Source organism: Sinocyclocheilus anshuiensis, unplaced genomic scaffold (genome assembly GCF_001515605.1).
Source record: "Sinocyclocheilus anshuiensis isolate Anshui unplaced genomic scaffold, SAMN03320099.WGS_v1.1 scaffold246, whole genome shotgun sequence".
Classification (NCBI taxonomy): Eukaryota; Metazoa; Chordata; class Actinopteri; order Cypriniformes; family Cyprinidae; genus Sinocyclocheilus; species Sinocyclocheilus anshuiensis.
The window spans coordinates 512,557-535,722 of record NW_015542356.1 but is presented as its reverse complement, the minus strand read 5'-3'; the positions used below and the strand labels follow the sequence as shown (position 1 = coordinate 535,722).

Sequence of the window (23,166 nt, the reverse complement as noted above, 5' to 3'; positions counted from 1 at the left end):
ATCAGATCCGAGGTATGAGCTGTAAAGGCACAGCCCTGTTCTGGAAAAGGGGGCGGGGAGCAGCAGCTCATTTGCATTTAAAGAGACATGCTCGAAAACAGCGTGTTTCTGCTTTCATTCAAAATAGACATTTTCAAAATGATATAATAAAATATCTGTGAGGTATTTTGAGCTGAAACTTCACAGACACATTCTGGGGACACCTGAGACTTATACTACATCTTGTAAAAAGGGGCATAATAGGTGGCCTGTAATGTTTGATGCAATGAAGCTATTGGAAAATTTTTGTTTTCTATGCATAGTTTATATTGTGTTTTTTTTTTTGTCTTACTGCAGAGCATTCAAGATGAGCCAATTCATATCCTTAATGTGGCCATAAAGACAGACAGTGACGTTGATGATGATGGGCTAGCAGCCATGTTCCACGAGTTTACTCACTCTAAGGTGAAACAGAGTTCTGTTCTCTATATGATGATTGTTTTTAACAAAAATGTTTAAATGTCAGTGTATTAATTTTTTACTTGCATCATTTTTACCACAGAAATCTCTGCTATTTGAGCACGGCATCCGAAGACTTACCTTTTTGGTTGCTCAGAAGGTATGCTTTCAAAATTACATTTGAGCATGTTTCCACTCTTTCACTCCTTCTCAATCGAATTTCAGCAGAATAATCTTTAATCAATTGAATGTTAATTTGAATAACTGCAATTCTTAGTAACTGATCTCAAATCTGATATGCCCACTGCATGTGTCTTTTCCTCTTTTGCTCTTGACGCCGTTATTAACAGGATTTCAGGAAGCAAGTCAACTGTGAGGTGGACCAGAGGTTCCATGTAAGTAGTTGTGAAGTGTCTGAGGCATTGGCTCCGTTTCACAACCTATCGAGGTGCCTCGCTGTCTGTAGGCAGCTACTTTCTTAGGAAGCATCTTAACCAAAATTGACCTCACAAGTGACTGAACTGAAACGCTCTACATAGACTATCATGCAGGTCACTCCAGTAACACTACTTGTCTGAAATGCATGAGAAACTTAGCTTTAGCTCACTGTTGGTTCTGGTAACATTATGTGTTGCTAAGCTAATGACACAATATTCCTATACTAAATGTATAATACATGGTGCACACAGTTAAATTTTAATTAGACTATTTTAATTTAGTAGTTCTAAGTATTGAATGAAATGGACTGTATTTTTTGATTGACATTTCTTAGTTATCGTGTTCACCGTCTTGGATGTTAGCATGTTGCGTAACCTAATGACAGTACTCTTATGTAAGAAAATTGAGGCAGTCATTTGATTTAAAAGCTGCAATCAAATTTATTGCATGATGCGCTGATTAATCAATCAAATTAATCGCCAATAATTTCACACTGTATATCAATGTCCCTAAAAGTCCCCAAATAGAAATATTGGATCTGTACAAATTATCTTTGAAATGAAATAATTGAATCCAAATTGGGGAAAAAAGTGGCTATGTAAGTCAGTATTATTTGTTTTATATCATTAAATATAAGGGGTTTTTTTTATTATTAAATTGTATAAATGTAATATTATTGGAAATATTGAGTTTTTATTATTATTATTAACATTTTGACTCCTAGGTTTTGGAACAGAGCCATTATAAATGGTCTCTTAATTAAGTTACAGACGTAATTATAAGACTGTTCAGTCTTTCAAATGTACAAAACCTGTTCTGTAAATGTCCTGTAATAATGAATACGATATACTGTGCCATTAATATTGGTCTGGTCTTCCTGATCGGTGTTGACATGTACAGAATGCAATGCTATTTCACGGTTAATGTTTAATGTCTTTGTTTCACAGAGAGAATTCCCCAAATTTTTCACTTTCCGAGCTCGAGGCAAGGTGAGTTATGTTTTACACAAGACTACCAGTGACAGGCACAAAAGACTGTAACACTTTTAAATGCAATTGTTCATTAAATTCATCAGCAGCTTTATGTTTAGGGGGGGAAATACAAAGGGGAAATGAGGAGGAGGAAAAAAAAGCTGTTATGTTCCTCCATTTCTTGTCTTTGCTGTGCAAGTCACTCCATCATGATCAATGGCATTTCTCTGGCTTCCTTCAGCCCTGATAGTTTGCTAAAATGGTTCCAGCAAAGCTCATTACATTAATGAACTTTTTAATTATTTGTCTCATTTGAGAGGGATGACATCCATTAGCAGCTGTGATTACCTACATTTACTAAATCTAGCCTGCTATTATAGCTCACAGGCACTTTCTGCTTCTGTAGACTCACTTTCTCTAAATTTAAAATGAGCAATTTCATTCCATTTAAATTTTCTATTTTATTAAATCTTATTATTATAGTTATTAGTAAAATTTAGCCATTTCATGATCAAACTTTTTAGGGTTGCTCGATTATGGCAAAAATCTTAATCAATTATTAAATCAATTATTTTTGGTCAATATTGTAAACATGATTAGGACTAGACAGTATTAACACAAGAGTCATTTTCTTTTCCACATTAGCGATATCAGTTATATTTCTGTTGGATATAAGGTTACTATAAAATCAAAATTTTAGATACCAGTGACATTCACAATTTTCGATAACAATTTCAATACCACAGCAGAAACTAATACTTAGCTGTCTAATGTAAGTGGGGGGAAAATACCTTGTTTAGTTCATCGTTCTAATTTTGCATTTCTGCTATACAAGCAGCTACAAATGGTATTGTGAAAGATAATGGATCTCATTCACTAATAATTTTTGTGGATTATTCATATTTATATCAACAGGAGAATTTCTTACAAAAATATTTGTATGATATTAAAATTTTCCTAACTTGTACCTTTCCTCTGCCTTTTTATGAAAGTAGAAAATTTTATACAAAATGTATTGATGAATTGTGATATGAAAATCATTTGTACACAGATTTCGCACACAAATTTGTCTTGGTTAGTGAAAATAAATAATATAATATAATATAATATAATTAGGGCTGTCAGTTTAACGCATTAACTTAATTAATTAGTTATGAAAGAATAACGTGATTAAAATATTTTAACACCTTAATGTTAATGCACTGGCCCTTTAAATTTTGCTTGAAATTTTATGTTGAATCAAATCAAATATTTCTTTCTATAGCTACTATGTGTAATGTCTACTTGATACTTTCTCATTTAACACAAAAATAGCTTTAATCTTTTGTGGGTATTTTCACAGTTTAATTTATTTTGCGATTAATTCGGTAAATTATTCGGCACATCATTTAATTAATTTGATTCAAAATTGTAATCGACTGGCAGACCTAAATTAAATATAATATAAATATTTTTTAGAACTTTTTTTAGAACCACTTTCGACCAAGTTCATTTTCATAATCGTTTAATTTTGTCTGACAAAGAAGTTTTTGTCAATTTTGTCAATCCTTTTTTTCTAGTTTGAGGAGGACCGTATCTACAGGCACTTGGAACCTGCCTTGGCTTTCCAGCTGGAGCTCAACCGCATGCGTAACTTTGCACTGACGGCCATCCCCTGTGCCAACCATAAGATGCACCTGTACTTGGGAGCTGCCCGCGTGGAAGTGGGCACTGAGGTCACAGATTACCGCTTCTTTGTGCGGGCCATCATCCGCCACTCGGACTTGGTCACCAAGGTAGGAGCATCTCTGTGGTCTATGTTTGCATCCATAAACTTGGTTATATGTGTGACACTGTATGGTTCCCCACCGTGTAGGAAGCGTCGTTTGAGTACCTGCACAATGAGGCAGAACGCTTGCTGCTGGAGGCCATGGATGAGCTGGAAGTGGCCTTCAACCACACCACAGTGCGCACCGACTGCAATCACATCTTCCTCAATTTTGTCCCAACCGTCATCATGGACCCTTCTAAGGTTTTAATGAGTTTCAGTGGATTTTTGTTTCAGGAAGGTACTTATCTGCATGCGTTTTGAGCTCTTGTGTTCTCATTAGATTGAGGAATCTGTGCGCTCCATGGTCATGCGCTACGGGAGTCGTCTCTGGAAGCTCCGTGTGCTCCAAGCCGAGCTGAAGATTAACATCCGACTGACACCCACTGGCAAACAGATCCCCATCCGCCTCTTCCTGACCAATGAGAGTGGCTACTACCTGGACATCAGCCTGTACAAGGAGGTTACAGACTCCCGTACAGGACAGGTGGGGAACAAAGACAGACAGGTGGGGCTCACGTGTCTCTCATTAACACAAACACATATTTTATGCAGACAGCTAAAACTGAACAACAGTACTATGCCTTTGTCATCCCTCATTGTTTGTTAATAATATATGTTAATTTTCTGTCAGTAGCAAACACACAATCAGTGAAAAGTTTGGACACACATTCTTTACATTTGTTTAATATAACTACATTTTTTTGAAAATTAGTGAAGTCAAAGCTAGGAAATAATACAAATGGCTGTTATGCAAATTAAGCAGTGACTAAAAAAATCGTATACTTTTTCTTATATTTTATCTTTTTCAAATTCGACACCCTTTCATGCATATATTTGTCTAATATATAAAATGTGTGAAAATATGTATGTAATATGTAAAATATATAAATATGTCAAAAATATACACAGTATGTCTGCTTTCAGTCATTTAATAGATCAAAAATATTTAAAATACATTTCTGTTCAAAAATGTTTTTGTTTGTTTTTGAAAAGCATTTATTTAATCAAAAATATATTAAAACAGTAATATTGTGAAACATTTTTACAAATTAAAATTAATTATTAAATTAATTGCAGTTTTAAAATTAATTTGTGCTCAAGAACCATCAATGTTGAAAACAATTCTGCGGTATTTTTAGGAAAACTGCAATCCATTGTTTTTCAGATTTCTTTGATGTATAGAAAGTTAAGAAGGACAGTATTAACTTTTAATCAGTTAATTTCTTTAAAAAAACCTACTAACCCCAATATTTTGAATGGTATTGTATATATTTATGCTATTACTAATAATTATTAATAAGCGGCATTATTTTGGTATTTATGTTATTTATATGTATCATGATAAAAATGAATATAGTCACATGTGTCCAAACATATAAATGGCACTGCACAATTTGTTGTTTCACTAATATTCTTTCAGACATTGGCGTTGGGTGATTTGTCATTGTGCTAGTCACCATTTAGTTTCATTTGTCAGCGATGTGGTGACTTTTTCTGTTTGAATGTAAAAAGTGCTGTTCATGGAGTTGAATTAATAATTAAAAAAAAAAAATTGCAAAATTATCTTTTGTCATTGTAACATCAACTGTCAGTTTTGTTTCTTTGTATCATTGGCCAACTGTTATCTGTTTGCCTAGAAATGGGGAAAATTATCGATTTATATATAGTTGTTTGTGTTTCTTTACCTATGCTTGACTTGCTGACTCTCTTTTGCCCTCTGTCTCTCTTTCATATCAGATCATGTTCCAGGCATATGGAGATAAGCAGGGTCCTCTTCATGGCATGCTCATCAACACACCCTATGTCACTAAAGACCTCCTGCAGTCCAAACGCTTCCAGGCCCAGAGCCTCGGTACCACCTATGTCTACGACTTCCCAGAGATGTTCCGTCAGGTATTGTCCTCAACCTGACACAGTAGTCTATGATGGCAAATCTTTTCACATTTCAAGATATAATTGCATTTCAATGTATATTAACATTTAAATGTTGAAGGTCAGTATGATTTTTTTTTTTAAGAAATTAATACTTTTATTCAGCAAGGTTGCATTAAATTGATCAAAAGTGACAAGACATTTTTAATGTAAAGGCATTTATGTTCTATGTTCTTGAACGTTCTATTCATCCATTCATATTCATCATGGTTTTCCAGAAAAATATTAAAAAACACAACTGTTTTCAAAATTGATAATGATTAAAAATGTTACTTGAATGATTATCATTTCATCATCATAGAATGATTTGTGAAGGATCATGTGACACTGAAGACAGGAGTAACAGCTGGTCAAAATGTCACAGGAAAAACTACATTTTAAAATCTTGTAAAATGGGGAAACTATTCTTAAAGTTGTAATGATATTTCATAAAATTACTGTATTTTTGATCAATTAAATGCAGTGATGGTGAGCATAAGAGACTTTTCGAAAAACGTAAAAATCGTACTGACCCCAAACTTTTGAATAGTAGTGTATATTTTAATACACAAAGTTGATTATCAAGTCTTTGTTTATCCATTTTTTAAACAAGAGCACTGCAAATATATGAAGATAAACATTTATCATGTGGTGTCCATTTTCCTCTAGGCTCTGAAGAAGCTATGGCAGTCCATGGACGCACACGCCAACTTACCCAAGTGTCCTCTTCCATCGGAATTGCTGACCTTCACAGAGCTGGTTCTGGATTCTCAGGGTCAGCTGGTGCAGATGAACCGCCTACCTGGAGGAAATGAGGTTAGATTGCACCGTTAATGATATTGGCTAAAACGTATGTTTTGTAAAAATTTATCATCTTAAACTGAACTGAACTGAATCAACAATGAACTGATTTCAACTGAAAAATGACTATTGCCTTTTTAGAGTTGCTTTACAGAGAATTCAATTCTGTTTGCATCATTGAATCATTATTTTATTGTTGAGCACTGTAAAGCTGCTTTGAAACAATCTGTATTGTATAAAGCGCTATAGTAATAAAGGTGACGACTTAAACAGGAAGACTGTGTAACTCAAACTTAATGTGTGGCATTTCTTGCTCATTTTCAACAAATGATCACATGCAGTAAACTTTGTACACTGTAGGGGGCCCCTTTGCTTCTTAAATGTTGGTTTGTGAGGATCCACAAGCATTTATTTAGTTATCACAGCTTTATTGTGGATAGAAAATTAACTCATGATTCCATGATTCTCTAGATTGGCATGGTAGCATGGCGGATGACTCTCCGAACCCCTGAGTACCCGGCTGGCCGTGAGATTATTGTGATCAGCAATGACATCACACATAAGATTGGCTCCTTTGGGCCGCAGGAGGATGTGCTGTTCCAGCAGGCTTCAGAGATGGCGCGGGAAAGCGGCATCCCACGAATCTATATCGCTGCCAACAGCGGAGCCCGGATTGGCCTGGCAGAGGAGATCAGACACATGTTCCATGTGGCCTGGCAGGATCCAGCAGACCCCTACAAGGTTTGGAGTGGCTCCAGGGGAAGGGATCAGCGATCATTGATGTAGTGTTTATCTTCAGGAATTGTGTGGTAATCACAGTGTTTTCCTGTTAAATGGTAGGGCTTTAAGTACCTGTACCTCACACCTCAGGACTATAAGAAGGTGTCTGCTCTGAACTCAGTCCACTGTGAACATGTGGAAGACGAGGGTGAATCCAGGTGAGCTGCATATTATCCCATACACAGATTTTTTTATTGTTAATGCTTTTATGTCTAACATAAGAATTGTCTTCGCTGCATAATTTCAGTGAATAGTTGGACTGGGAGGAGGTTTTGAGTTCTGAAGGTTCACATTGTACATCAAACTTTTATTTCAAAAGATTGCCAGGATTTTTTTTCTGTCATTGATTAGGGTCATTTTTTGTTGTTCTATTGTAATGTAAATTCTCCTCTAATGTGTGTCTTTGCAGGTATAAGATCACTGATATCATTGGTAAAGAGGAGGGGTTGGGTGTGGAGAACTTGAGAGGTTCTGGCATGATCGCGGGTGAATCTTCACTGGCGTATGAGGATATCATCACCATGAACCTGGTACGCTAGCAGAACACAAACACACACTTGTTAAAAACTGTGACTTGTTAAAAACATTTGGAGAAGTTCCACTATTCACAAAAGCTCATAAGCAATACATTTGGTAAAGCATTACCTAGGATAAGATTAAGGTCTGCAAGATTTTTTTTTTTTTTTTTTTTTTTAAGAAATTGATATTTTTTTCCTGCAAGGTAGCATTAAATTGATCAAAAGTGACAGTAAGGCATTTACAATGTTACAAAATATTTTTATTTTAAATAAATGCTGTTAATTGATCAAAGAATCCTAAAAAAAAATGGACCAGAAGGTATCAACTGTTTTCAACATTCTTAATATTAAGAAATGTTTCTTGAGCACCAAAATCAGCATATCTGAATGATTTCTAAAGCATCATGTGACAGTAATGGCTGCTGAAAATTCAGCTTTGGCATCACAGAAATAAATTACATTTTAAAATATTAAAAATGTATTAGTTGTTTTAAATTGTAATAATATTTCACAATATTACTGTTTTTACTGTATTTTTGACCAAATAAATGCAGCCACGGTGAGCATAATAGACTTCTTTAAAACAATAAATAAATAAATATAATCTTACCCAAACTTTTGTGCAGTAGTGTAGATGTTATAGTGTTTCTGAATGTCTGTGTTTTCTGGTCCTCAGGTAACATGCAGAGCCATTGGAATCGGAGCATATCTAGTGAGACTGGGCCAAAGGACCATACAGGTGGAGAACTCTCACATCATCCTGACTGGAGCTGGAGCTCTCAATAAGGTCAGCAGCTGCACCCATTTACATGTTTTCTAGTTTTAGAATCCATAAGCCAACTGTGCCTTCTCAAAGCAGTTTTATAATTCGCCTAGTATGATTTGTGTGTTTTCAAAGGTCTTCTCTGTTGTTTAGTTGCTGCTATGAAAGGTGGCATGTGTGCATAAATTACCTATTCACTGCTGATAAGGGCATTTTAATTGGCCTCTCTTTTAATTGCTTGAAGTAATTTGATTGGTCCGAAGCAGAAATTGTGACAGGTTAGTGTGAACTCCAAAAGCCTTGTGTGCACTCAACTATGACCCAAACAAATGAATCCCTAATTCATGCAATTACCACGACTGCATTACAGTATGACTTTTATGAATCAGACAGTTTTTTATTTTACTGGTGACAGCGGTTGGCTGTGCATTCAAGCATGTGTTAAAGGAACAGCTCACCCAAAAATGTTAATTCTTTCATCATTTATTCACCCCTCATATCATTCCAAACCCATATGACTTTATTTCATAAAAAAACAAAAGGACAAAATTTGGTAGCACTTTTTACAGTCCTGTTCCACGTGTCCATACTATGTACTTATAAAGTAGAAATTACAATAACTGAGTAATAACTACATACTATGCATGAACCTACCCCTAAACCTAAACTTAAACCATGTAGTTACCTTATACTACCCGGTACTTTCTTGGGTAATTACACTATAAGTACACATGCTGTAAAATAAAGTATAACTAAAAATTTGTATGTACAAAGTTTTTCCAGGCAATTACGATGTAATTTTTTAAGCAGTTGGGATCTTGTGATTTTCAAGCTTAAAAAAGGAAGCAAAGGCACCACATGTGCTTTATTGGGAACAGAAATTAAATAAAAAATTATTTGCTACAAACTGAGGGACAGTATTAAAACTGATATCTCAGTATAAAGACAATAGAAGTCAATGGAAAATCATCTGCCAAAATAGAAAAAAAAAAAGTGTTTCTGTAGGTTTATAATTCCCCTCAGTGACTGCCATCCCCCCGCGTCTCTCTCTCTGTCTCCCATCATGATGCTGCAGCTCCCGCAGGAATAATAGAAAGAGAAGCGTGAAGTTGTTATTTGCATAGAAATAGGCTGATGCCTGGGGCTGAGACCGGGGAGGGACACCCATAACATTCCTCTGAGAACAGAATGAGCACTTCTACTGCTACATATATCCCCGTCTCGCTCTGCCTTTCTCCCATCCTCTCTCTGCAGCAGTCTAGATTAGGGTTGGGAACCGAGAAACAGTTCTTATTCAGAACAATTTCCTTTAATGGTTCTTAAATGTCCGGTGTGGACAGAAAAACGGTATTCAGATATTTCAGTCATGGTCATGTGTCACGGCCAGTATCTGTTTGTCCTCTCTGGAACTGCAGGAACGCCCCATCTATCTCCATCTGAAAATGTTCTTTACAGTCCCATTACTGTGTTAATTAGAGCAGAACCGTGATCGGCTCATTTACAAATACCCATGATAAGCATTACCGCACAGGTCTCAGAACACGTCAGGTCTGTAAGTGATTATGACTGTTACAAAGGTGTCAGTCTCAGAGTGTAGAATGATTTTTTTTTTTTGTGTGTGTGTGGATGGTCAAACTTGTGATTGTATTACTGTGATATGGAAGAGTTCAGTCTTTCATTAAGCACTGGAACAAAAGGGACATACCAGACACATAAAAACTGGAGCTAGAGTCAAGGCCCAGACCAAAACTATATTCCCTGCAGCCCAGATACTCTACATACCAGAACTAGACCTCCTGCACCTCAGGTCCAAACCAAGACTGACCCTGACAAAAAAGTAAAAGTTTAAGTAGTTGATTCAAGGACCAGGCTGTTGATTTCAGTGAACTTAATGGCTAAAATGTCTATGTTGCCTTTCAGAGTTCTTGTACATTCTCTGAAATGGTTGAGGTAATTATCACTTGTGGTACAGACTGCAGTTCAATGTGTCGTCACGAGCCACAGGGTTTAATTTGGATTTGTCTGTTTATATTTTTTTTTACTCTCATAGATTTTGTTACCATTGCCATGCATTATAAGACTGATAGACTGCAACGGTTGGACTTAAAAATCATCATATGTGTTCTACTGAAGAAACAAAGTCACCTACATCTTGGATGCCCTGGGGGTAAGCAGATAAACATCAAATTTTCATTTTTGGATGAACTATCCCTTTAATGAGACCATAAACCGAGCTGTAGATGCAGACCAAGGTCTATCAAACTATAAGTTTAGTTTGAAACAGTATGGTTTACACTGAAAAATTGGTCATATGAAAGCTGTCTTGCGGATTGGGGAGCACCATCTGGTACAGAACCCCCGAAACAATCTATAGGAGGTGGTCTGAGTTTGGTTGCAAAGGAACTGTAAAACAAAAATACATTGGCTAACGTTATGTACTCTATAATGCTAGCTTGTGATGATTGTTACGTCCCAAGATAAAATAGTCAGATGAATGCTTAATGCACTGGGGTTCGATAAAGTCAAGCAAGTCTAAAACCTAACCAGTGAGGTGTGAGGGGCACCAGGAGCAATTGCAGAAAATGTCCCTAGTGTGAAAGCTTTCCAAGAGTAATGACCATGACCCAAAACCATGTATGTGGTCTCGAGAGGTCTTAAGAACAAGAAACGAAATTCAAGACTCTGGTATATAGCCATAAATTTAGTAAGCTTGAGTGTTATGTTGGCGTTGGCTTTTCTGGAAGAGTTAAGTAATAGTCAGTTGTGTCAAAAAGTTTACTTTTGAAACAGCATATTCAGTTTTCTTGTTGGGCAAGCAGAAATTAGAGGAGCTGAGTAGTGAACGTCTGTGCCATCAGTGGCACCAAACAAAATTGCAAAAACAATGACCATTTTCAAAACTGTTTCCTACACACTCTTCCTATATTCAAAGGATGTCAAATATTGCATTTGTGCAAGACATCTTGCAGAGTTTAGCTCTTACTTGCCCAGGCAAACTTCCCTAGAAGTTGGCTGTAATCCTGAAGACTTTGATTATGTGATTCAGGTTTGTTTAACTGAGATTGTAGCTAAACTAAGCAGGACTGTGACCCTCCAGGAACAGGATTTGACACCACTGCCATATGCCATTGTTCAGCCCAACAGCTGGTCTCACTCCAAACTCATAGAATTGGTTGAACCAGAAGTTGTCAAGGAATTCAAACAAACAGAAATGCTTTACAGTATTTAGACTGGTGGTCGACCGATATATCGCCATGGCCTGCGTAATATCATTGCGCCTGCTGCACCCATGGTACGGTGGAATGAAAGTATAGTTCCTAGCCATATCGGCCTAGAAAATCGCAACTTTTCATTTTCCGTCGGTCTTAGTACACGATGTAACTACAGAAGAGTAAAGTTTTAAATAGGAAAAATATAGAAACTCTATATTTAACTTAATATATAATATATAACTTTGGTCATTTTTGAGCGAGATGCTAACGGTCTAATCAGATTCAATGATCTATGCTAAGCTGCAGCTAAAAGTGCTACTACCAGACCCGGAGATCGGCTGAATGGATTCGAAAACTGTAAAACTGAACTGTTTAACTCTAGGGGAGTTGGAAAATGAGCCTATTTTCAAAAATAGTGGAGTGTTCCTTTAAGTGCCGGCGATGCAGTGTTGCCAGATATTGCTATTAAAACAAACAAAAAATGAAAAACAAATAAATAAACCAAAATTATTTCAAATCTTTTGCAAATAAGATAAGATAAAGATATCGCTGACCCTAAACCGAAGCGTCCTACTTTATTATCTTTCTAAAGTGTTAAATTAAGCGGAAAAAAACAACTCCACAAACTCTTATAATAGCTGGATCTGGCAACACGGATGCTGTGCCCACGCACTCACTCACAACTCGTTCACTCCGGCAGCGCCTCGCAGCGTTCATTTTCATACCACGGACGCTAAAAATTCTTGCTAACTGTATTATACATGTCATGCAGACATTCATATGAGGAGTTTAACAGCAAATTAGTAATTCAGAGAACAAATAAAATTTTTGAACATGAAAAATTTACTGTGGTCTGGACCTCGGTGACCTCATAGCTGGCTACGGGCCTGTATCAAACGATATATCAGACAAAGCAATAGTGACCACATAATAAAAACGTTTGCCTCTCTCGCTATTTACACTATGTGCAAATCGGTGGACGGGGCTAAACAGGCAGTGATGTAGAAGCAGGCGTTGATCTTCTGCAGATCTTCTTCTGACGTAATAGTGTTCATCCACATTATTACGTCATAAAGTGGCACATTCCACAACCTGTCGTTTTGGCAGATTTGCTTCAATATAAGCTGTTTTTAGACTAACAAGAAAGTTTTGAGTTCTGAAACTTACAAGATGTTTTTTATAGTACAATGACCTCCTATATGTCAAAAGATCAAGGGAAATTTGATTTCTCAGTTAATGACCCCTTTAACTAATGTACAGAACATTTCACAGACAAAACGCTGCAACCAAAGCTTAATATGTTCTTAAAGGGTTAGTTCACCCAAAAATTTAAATTAGCCCATAAATTACTTGGTGTATATGACTTTCTTCATCTTCATATTCAGTTATATAAAAAATTGTCTTTGATCTTTCAAGCTGTTTAATGGCAGTCAGCGGGTGTTGCAGTGCATCAGTCCAAAATAAGTGAAATAAAAAGCGCCCATCAATAATAAAAAGTGTCTCACACGGCTCCGGGGGGTGAACAAAGGCTTCCTGTAATGAATCGATGCGTTTTTGTAAGAAAAATAACCATATTTAAAACTTAATAATCAATTTAATCTAGCTTGCACTCACTGTTGTAAACGGAAGCAGTTCCGGGCGGATGACGTAGGATGTTGGCGTTGCGCATGCGCCGCTCCCAAGTGACGAACGCAGAAGCGCAGGGGAGAGATCAAAACAAAACAATGATCACGAATTAGAAGTACAAAACGAGGATTTGTAAAGAAGAATGTCGGAGGATTTCGATATAAGCCAAGAGGAGACTGGTTTTCCTTTGCTAAAGTAAGGAAACTTTGCTTCCTTTGCTCCTGTTAACAAACGTTGGTTTTCACGAGACGGCACATGCGCAATGCTGAACTCATACGTCATCCGCCCGGAACTGCTTCCGTGTACAACTGTTGGCGCAAGCTACATTAAAATGATTATTACATTTTGAATATGGATATTTTTCTTGCAAAAACGCATCGATTCGCTACAGGAGGCCTTTGTTTTTTATGGATGGGCGCTTTTTATTTCACTTCTTTTGGACTGAAGCACTGCAACACCCACTGACTGCCATTAAACAGCTTGAAAGATAAAAGACAATTTTTAATATAACTCCGACTGGAAAGTCATATACACCTAGGATGCCTTGAGGGTGAGTAATTTATGGGCTAATTTTCATTTTTGGAAAATTAGTTCAATATTAATTTAACTAATTTTTGTTGACTAACCCTTTAAGGATATCTTCACACTAACTGCATTAAAACTTTTGAGTATGTTTCAGATATTTAATGTGATGACTTGTGAACAAGACTTTTTAATTCACGCCTTTGCTCTTTCTTCACAGGTTCTGGGTCGCGAGGTGTACACCTCCAATAACCAGCTGGGTGGAGTACAGATCATGCACAATAATGGAGTCACACACACCACTGTGTGCGATGATTTTGAGGGAGTGTTTACGTTACTGCTCTGGCTGTCTTACATGCCGAAGGTATGCAGAACACACTGTGAAATGTGACCCGGAGAATGTGATTTCGAGTCTAACAGTGCTGTTCTCCTTCAGAATAAGTCAAGTCCTGTGCCAATACTCAGTGCTAAAGATCCCATCGATCGGCCAGTGGAGTTTGTTCCTACAAAGGCACCTTATGATCCACGCTGGATATTAGCGGGACGTCCCAGTCAGAGTGAGTAGATGCTGCAACCTTAGACATCATTACTCTATTGATAGCATCTGTCGCATGATTTTTATCGTGGACCCTCTTATTCGACTTCCTTTGTAAGTGCCTTTCTGTAGTAATAATTCTTGCTGTAATAACAAAAAACAAACAGAAAAAAAAATTTCTGTATCAATGACATTATGCTGTCAAAAGAGCTCAACTTGTCAATTTGTTGAGGCCTCCTGCAGTGATATTTTGTGTTTTGTTTATCAATTGTGCTGAGGAATGTGTTGTTAGATGTAAGTGTCCAGTAATGGATGAGTGTGGTCTGAGGGTTTATGTTTGAGGCACAGCACTAGGTCTCTCCACTCAGAGATAAGACACTCTGGGATATATGGAGTGTTTTTTATTGGCGAGACAGTTTACGCATCACTGTAATTGCCACAGTGAGGTGGAGAGATATCGAGAGCTGGTGGCAGGGAGAAAAATCTTTGTCTCAGTGCAGAGACAGGTCTCAGTGTAATTGAATGGTAACCTCTTCCTGCAGCAAGCATGTATTTCTCCTCAGTTAAGCTTGGCATATCTCTGATGAAGATGCAGCTCTGATGGTCTCTCTCCTTCCATACAGACACTAAGGGTGCGTGGGTGAGCGGGTTCTTTGACCACGGCTCTTTTCTGGAGATCATGCAGCCGTGGGCACAGAGTGTAATCGTAGGACGGGCCAGGTAAGCACCAATGAATACTTTGGCCCCAAAAAGTATTTGGACTCTTAGGCAAGTTCTAAAACTTCATGAATGTCATTGTAGATGCCACTTGGTCTGATGTCTTGTTATCTAAAACAAACAAATTATGCTGCTGTAGAGCTCTCAGAACTAACCATTTTTAAAAGAGGTTTTCTAGAGAAGTATGCATGTTATCTTTTTTTAATTGCACATCCAATGGCATATATTCGCAAATACTTATTTTTCTAATGATTAACCACACAATCTGAGCCTTTACTCTCCTCAGTGAACTTGTGGTGACCTCTGACCTCAATTCCTAAAGGGCAGCGTTTGTCAATTGGAAAGGTCCTGCTCTGATAAATGCACTTTGAATGCTCCTGTGGGGAACATTAGTTTCACATCGGTCTTCTACTCAATACCCTTTTAGTTGTCTGCCAAAATACAGATTGACAATGAATGTGTCAGTTTCATTTACCTTTTAGAGTATTTGTCTGCATGATAAAGCCTAATTTTGCTATTTATTTTAATTTGCTCTATTTTTTACATTTTAATTTTTCACATTCAAACAATAAAATAATAATAAAAAAGACCCTCCCCCACCCCCAAGTGTGACAAGTATTAAAACAGTAAAGACAAAATTGCTCTGTTTGCTGTGGAGTCAAGAAATCTGTAAATATGTTTAAAAGATGAATATGGGACAAAACTACAAATTGTCACATTTTATTATTGAGTGTTTCAACACATACATGTTTTACTAACTAAGAAGATCAACACTTTTAGAGTTTCATCCCCCTATCTGATGTGAGCATAAGTATTGGTACAATTGCCTCACAGGTCTTTCTGAGTGATCAGCTTTGTCCTGTTGCATTAATTGTTCAGATATTAAAAGCAGGGAATGTGTCTCATCAGTTATATCCATTGCTTCTGCATTCTGAATTTTGCATTCGATGACGACACACACAAACCAGGATGAAGACGAGGGAGCTGAATTCGAGAGAATAGCAAGCAATTTGGATGCTAAAAGAAAAGAGGAACTCAATTAGAGCTATAGCAAAAACAAAGGGCATGAAGAAATCAAGAGGTTGGAGACCACCGGAGACATCAGCAGCCAACAACGACCTGATCAGCTGAGAAAAACAACAGCAGTTTATGACAGACAAATCATAAAAGCTGTGAAAATGAACCCTAAAATACATGTCTGTAAAATCACCAACAACCTCCAGAAAGCTGGGGTGATGGTCTCACAATCTACTGTCCACAGGAGACTTTGACACAAAATTGCAGAGGCTACAGCAAGATGCAAACCTCTGACAAGTACCAAAAATAGAAAGGCAAGATTCAAGTTTGCAAAAAAGCACAAAGGTGAGCCAGTAGAGTTTTATGGACAGATGAGAAAAAGATTAACCTTTATCTAAGTGATGGGAAAGCAAAAGTGTGGAGAAAAAGGGAACTGCAAATGATCCTAAGGCATACAGCCTCAGCTGTAAAGCATGGTGGAGGTGGTGTCATGGCATGGGCAAGCATGGTTGTCTCTGGAACAGGCCCTCTCAGCAGCAGAATGAATGCAGAAGTGTACAGAAACATCTTGGCTACCAATGTTCAAGGAAATGCCACCAGATTCATTGGGAAGCGCTTCATATTGCATTAGGACAATGACCCAAAACACCCTGCCAGTTCAGTCTAGGAGTTTATCAGGGCAAAGAAATGGAAAGTCTTAGATTGCCCAAGTCCATCTGCAGATTTAAACCTGATTGAACATAAATTTCACCACCTGAAGAGAAGACTAAAGGCAGAAACTCCCTAAAACAAGCAACAGTTGGAAATGGCTGCATTACAGGTTTGGAAAAGCATTTCAAAAGATAAGACCAAGAGTCTGGTGATGTCTATGGGTTGCAGACTTAGATTAAACATGTTTAAGAATGCTGTGATAATTTTTCTTATATCCCTTAACCCAGTTCCAGCTGTACAGCTGTAAATATCATAACTGAGTCAGTATGATGACACCTTTTAGAAAATTTGAAATATCCCTTTAACTCAATAATAAAATGTGTAACATTAATTTATTCATTTTCTTTTATTTATTTTTTTTGAGCGTTTGTTTAATCTGTCCCTGTGTAACAAACATTCTGACTTGTCATTTGTAGGTTGGGTGGGATCCCGACTGGAGTAGTTGCAGTAGAAACCCGATCAGTGGAGCTGTCTATCCCAGCAGACCCAGCGAATTTGGACTCAGAAGCCAAGGTGACCACTTGGAAACACTTACACGCTCTGCCACTTGATTTCTTGCAGGAAGATGACCAGTTTTCTGTACTTTTTCTGATAGATCATCCAACAAGCAGGGCAAGTGTGGTTCCCTGACTCTGCTTTTAAGACAGCACAGGCCATTAAAGACTTCAACAGGGAGGGGCTTCCACTCATGGTGTTTGCCAACTGGAGAGGCTTCTCTGGAGGGATGAAAGGTCATGAAAGGAAATGAAGTAGGATGCGCTTTAGTGAGCTATGATGATCTCTGCTAACACCTTATGCTCTCCTGTCTTCAGACATGTATGACCAGGTGCTGAAGTTTGGAGCGTATATAGTGGACGGGCTGAGAGAATACAGACAGCCAGTGCTGGTGTACATCCCTCCACAAGCAGAGCTCAGGGGAGGATCATGGGTCGTCATAGACCCCACCATCAACCCTCGCCACATGGAGATGTATGCAGATAAGGACAGCCGGTAAGAACCAGTTTTGTTTTTTAATTTTTTCGCTTTGGTTTGGGTTGTTTGGTTTTGTTTGGCTTTTGTTTTTGTTTGTTTTGTTTGTCATTGTGCATTGCATCTTGTTTTGTAATGTTATGTAAATGTAACTGTGTATTAACACTGCATTGGTTGTGTTTATTTTTGGTATGTTTGTTTTGTTTGGTAGTTTTTGGTTTTGATGGTTTTGGTGTTATTTGGTTTGGTTTTTTGTTTGGTTTTGTTGTTTGGTTGTGCTTTGTTTTGTATATTTTGTTTGTTTTATTTGTTTTGTTATTGTATTGTTTATCATTGTGCATTTTTTATTTTACGTAACAGTGTATTAACACTACATTAAAACAGAAAATAAATGAATAAAACACCAAAAAAAAAATTTAAATAAATAAAAAAAATGAAGTGGTCAGACCTTTCAAGCAAGCCATTTTGAGTAATGATGGAAGAAAATCGTTGAATTTGTTTCAAACAAATTGATTGTAATAACCTACTTGAATAAATTGATTGATCAGTGTGTGCGTTCTGCAGTGGTGGCGTGCTGGAGCCTGAAGGCACGGTGGAGATCAAGTTCCGTAAAAAAGACCTGGTGAAGACCATGAGACGGGTAGACCCTGTATACATGGGGCTTGCAGAAAGACTGGGTAAGTTTCTCACAATGCTGTCTCTCCCTTGAAATCTTGTTTTATTGGGCGTGTATAAGTGTTATACAGGTGCATCTCAATAAATTAGAATGTCGTGGAAAAGTTCATTTATTTCAGTAATTCAACTCAAATTGTGAAACTCGTGTATTAAATAAATTCAATGCACACATAGAGAATCTATGGTGTATTGTCAAGAGGAAAATGAGAAACAAGAGACCAACAAATGCAGATGAGCTGAAGGCCACTGTCAAAGAAACCTGGCTTCCATACCACCTCAGCAGTGCCACAAACTGATCACCTCCATGCCATGCCGAATTGAGGCAGTAATTAAAGCAAAAGGAGCCCCTACCAAGTATTGAGTACATGTACAGTAAATGAACATACTTTCCAGAAGGCCAACAATTCACTAAAAATGTTTTTTTTATTGGTCTTATGAAGTATTCTAATTTGTTGCGATAGTGAATTGGTGGGTTTTTGTTAAATGTGAGCCAAAATCATCACAATTAAAAGAACCAAAGACTTAAACTACTTCAGTCTGTGTGCACTGAATTTATTTAATACACGAGTTTCACAATTTGAGTTGAATTACTGAAATAAATGAACTTTTCCATGACATTCTAATTTATTGAGATGCACCTGTATTAAAGCACCTCATCTCTGCGCTCTGCTGATTGTGTCGACCCTTTCTCTCCTCCCTGAGGAGACGTGTCAATCACAGGGGTCTTAGATCAATCAGACGCCATTGTTGTTCTGTACCTCCTTCGATCGATTACACCCTCAGCAGTCACTAAAATGGACCGTGCCACCAGAGTGGCCTGTAGTGTTGCAGGCGGCCACGCTGAATGATTGGCTCTGATGGGATCAATCTCTTTCGAACAGCCACGGGCTGATGTGAGATCCTGGAGAGCTCCTTGGTTGGCAGCACTCTAGTGGTGTGATTCTAGCTGATTTTCATGTACAGAATGAGGGACCAACACATGGATGCCAAAATAGCAGAATTGTGTTCATTAGCTTTAGCCAGCATGAAATCAAAATTGACTCTTTTTTTTTTTTTTTATGCACGTTTCTTTTACACTGTTTACCAGTAGGTGTTATTCTAAATTGTTCATCAAAATGAAATAACATGCTTCCCAGTGTTGTTATAGTGTTGTTTATACATTATTATAGTATGTTTATATTTTGAATAGCTTTTTTTATATATATACTTTTTCGTTTTAATTAAGTTTAAGTATTTTTGTAATTATTATTAAATGCAGGACAACATTTAATTTTCATTCAAATGTAAGTTTATAAACATTTTATCTAATATTTATATTTTATTTTATTTCAGTTAATTAAAATAATATTAATAGTTTTATTTTTAGTTAATAACTGCACTGTTTGCTTTACTTTTCTTTTTGTTAATGCCACCTCATCCAAAAATATAGCAATTAACATTAAAAAAGCTGTTCAGTTATTGTTTTAGGTAATGCAGCTTTTCTAAAACCTAGTCAAAAACAAATCCATTATAATAATTAATTATTAAATTATTAATATTAATAAAAACAACAACAGCAAGAAATTAATTATTTAACGAAACAGTAATTTAATGCCTGTTAATTTAATGAATTAATCTAAGCCACAGTGAAATGGCTAAATGTCAGCTGATGAATTAGCCTGATTTATATACTGGCCTGTTTCTAAGTTACTTTTTTGGTACATTCCTCATATATTTTTTTATTTTTGCATTTGTCCATGCTCTGTGTTTGTGTGTGTGTTTTCAGGCACCCCAGAATTGAGTGTGTCTGAGCGTGAAGAGCTGGAGAGTAAACTGAAAGAGAGAGAAGAGTTCCTGCTGCCAATATATCATCAAGTAGCCGTGCAGTTTGCCGACCTTCATGACACACCGGGCCGCATGCAGGAGAAAGGAGTCATCACTGTCAGTACTCAACTCTTATAGTAGCATTAGTATGCTCTGCTTTTAACCGCAGTTTTTGTTTTTAGATGGTACTTCTGTATTCATATTTCTCCATAGTTGAAGAATCAGAAGCTCAAATGAAAAGACGTGAATCAGTGAACTATGCCATAAATTAATCTGGACTTGTGTGTGTTCAGGATGTCCTGGAGTGGCAGACATCTCGACTGTTCTTCTATTGGCGCTTGCGGCGGTTACTGCTGGAGGACACGGTTCAGAGGAAGATCCAGTGTGCTAACAGTGAGCTGACAGACGGGCAGGTTCAGGCCATGCTCCGCCGCTGGTTCGTGGAAGCAGAGGGAGCTGTGAAAGTACGTTACCAAAAACTATTGCATAAAAAATCTCTTTTCTCCAGATCACCAATAAAAGTCTTTTACAAATATGACAGTACAAGTGAGTATACATTTGTGTGTGCATATCTTAAATTTTAAAAGTCAAATATCTAGCTAAAACCATGCGTGCACATTTAATAAACCATTTTGGGTTTGAATTGGATGTTGTCTTAAACTTTGACCATTGCCAGTCAATCGCCAAGACCCATTTCTCAAAACTTAAAGGGATAGTTCACCCAAAAATGAAAACGCTGTCATTAATTACTCACCCTCATGTCGTTCCAAACCTCTAAGACCTCTGTTCATCTTCGGAACACAAATTAAGATATTTTTGATGCATTCCGAGAGCTCTCTGACCCTCCCATAGACAGCAATGTAACTAACACGATCAACGTCCAGAAAAATAGCAAGGAGATCGGTAAAATTATCCATGTGACATCAGGGATTCAATCGTAATTTTACAAAACTATTAGAATACTTTTTGTACGCAAAGAAAACTAAATTATGACTTTATTCAACAATTCGTCTCCTCCGCATCACCCTAGCGCCATTTTGGAAAGTATCCACTAAACATAACCAACGTATGCTGTTCTGTGTCAGCCGCACCACACAAATACGTTGGTTTTGTTCAAATCAAAGCGTAAATAAACGTAGAAAACATTTCCGCAGGGCGCAGCTGACACAGAACAGCATACGCTGTTTACGTTCAGTGGATACTCTGCAAAATGGTGCTATGGTGATGCTGCGGAGACGAATTGTTGAATAAAGTCATTATTTTTGTTTTCTTTGTGTACAAAAATGTATTCTCGTAGCTTCGTAAAATTATGGTTGAACCCCTGATGTCACATGGATAATTTTACTGATCTCCTTGCTACGTTTCTGGACGTTGATCGTGTTAATTACATTGCTGTCTATGAGAGGGTCAGAGAGCTCTCAGAATGCATAAAAAATATTTTAATTTGTGTTCCGAAGGTAAACAAAGGTCTTACGGGTTTGGAATGACATGAGGGTAATTAATGACAGAATTTTCATTTTTGGGTGGACTATCCCTTTAAGTCAATTTTTCAAAACTCTTCACACAGTGAGCACAACAGCAGTCTATGTGGGTTAAACTGTGGATAATTTTCCATTGCTTTGGCACAAAATACATTCATTGACTTTTCTCACTCACACACAACCTCCACCAAAACACTGTGCACCTACAGGCAGTTCAAAATTTAACATAGTAAAAAACTAAAGACCCCATTTTGATACATTTCTATAGTAATACCAGATTGGATTAAATACTAAATCAAAAACATGAAATATTATCAAATGTCAATATATCAGTATGTTAGGCATTCAATTTCTTTACCATCTATACAAAAGGAATAATTTTGTACTGTAATTTAAAAGTGGACCATGTAACATAACAAATATAGATATGTATGCATATGTATAATGCTACCTGCTCTTAGTGTTTTAAGTTATTGTTTTAAGAGTGATAAAGTGTAATTAGTGGTTGGCAGTATTTTTTTTTTTTTATGAAAGAATTACTTGATTTGAGAGTAAAATGTACTGCCGTGCCTGTGTCAAGCTGAAAGTTGGTTAGGAGAACTGTATGAAGAGTTTGAAAAAACTGACCTGAGCATTGAGAACCTGTAAAAACCGCAGCAAGCCTTTCTTTTCCTGAAGTGGTGTGTGGACCAGAAAATATATGACATTTAGAAGTGATCACAGTGGATGAACGTTCCCAAGCTCCAACTAGGCCTCAGAAGAGTTGCCACACCAGGTCCTGGAGCAGAGCCAAGCCCCAAAGGCAGGTTCAAGTATCTGTATTAGACGGTGTCTGGACCACTAATACATTACTCTAATCAGAGCGAGCTATCTTAAGCTACAATTAATCTCCACCCTGCCACGTGCAGATAGCAGAGCAACACGCTGTTTCTTAATTAAAAGCAAACGGATTAAAAATGATTAATATGGGGCATTAAATGTTCTTGCCGACTACAAGTGCTTGCGTTTTTTTAGAAGCGCGGAAGCCCATTAACGCCTCCACAAATCTTCACAAGCACAAGTCCAGCTTTGTTTCAGATCAGCCTGATGTTATCTGTCTAAGCCTAAATGAAGAGCCGTTGATTAGGGTTGTGATTTGGTTTTCAAATAGAAACATTGTCAGAAAGTTTGTTTGGCAGGATGTTTCAAACAAGCTCAATGTATTAAACACTTTATGTATTATTCTTTTTGTTTGTGCATGTTTGTTTCTGCACGTGGCTCCTCACAGGCACCTGGAACGATCTTCCCACCCCTATCCGGAATGCTGAATCCCTGACAATTTTCAAGCGACAGCTGAAAATTCATTTCTTTCGAAGCTACTTGACTTAATCATAAAAAAAAAACTTTTTTTTAAATTATATCTCTTTATTTATTCCTTCTCTTTCTAGCTTGTACTTATTTGAACAATGTCTAGAAACTTGGTATTACA

At 37.2% G+C, this 23,166-nt stretch overlaps 1 protein-coding gene across 7 annotated transcripts in view; it reads left to right on the top strand.

Moving 5' to 3' along the window:
* Positions 1-23,166, top strand: part of LOC107691719 (acetyl-CoA carboxylase-like) — a 69,289-nt gene that overhangs the window by 41,046 nt on the left and 5,077 nt on the right. For 2 of the 7 annotated variants that reach the window (XM_016490506.1, XM_016490502.1), the window contains 22 exons: positions 337-444; positions 542-598; positions 789-833; positions 1,824-1,865; positions 3,407-3,622; positions 3,703-3,858; positions 3,938-4,162; positions 5,395-5,550; positions 6,238-6,384; positions 6,841-7,110; positions 7,210-7,307; positions 7,559-7,679; positions 8,344-8,454; positions 14,011-14,154; positions 14,227-14,347; positions 14,949-15,045; positions 17,187-17,283; positions 17,366-17,501; positions 17,583-17,760; positions 18,304-18,416; positions 20,180-20,334; positions 20,511-20,681. In XM_016490506.1, coding sequence (XP_016345992.1) covers positions 337-444; positions 542-598; positions 789-833; positions 1,824-1,865; positions 3,407-3,622; positions 3,703-3,858; positions 3,938-4,162; positions 5,395-5,550; positions 6,238-6,384; positions 6,841-7,110; positions 7,210-7,307; positions 7,559-7,679; positions 8,344-8,454; positions 14,011-14,154; positions 14,227-14,347; positions 14,949-15,045; positions 17,187-17,283; positions 17,366-17,501; positions 17,583-17,760; positions 18,304-18,416; positions 20,180-20,334; positions 20,511-20,681 — 2,964 coding nt within the window. Of the gene's footprint in view, positions 1-336; positions 445-541; positions 599-788; positions 834-1,823; positions 1,866-3,406; positions 3,623-3,702; positions 3,859-3,937; positions 4,163-5,394; positions 5,551-6,237; positions 6,385-6,840; positions 7,111-7,209; positions 7,308-7,558; positions 7,680-8,343; positions 8,455-14,010; positions 14,155-14,226; positions 14,348-14,948; positions 15,046-17,186; positions 17,284-17,365; positions 17,502-17,582; positions 17,761-18,303; positions 18,417-20,179; positions 20,335-20,510; positions 20,682-23,166 lie in introns of those variants that run through there. The other 5 variants (XM_016490507.1, XM_016490504.1, XM_016490503.1 and 2 more) reach the window with 4 other exon arrangements.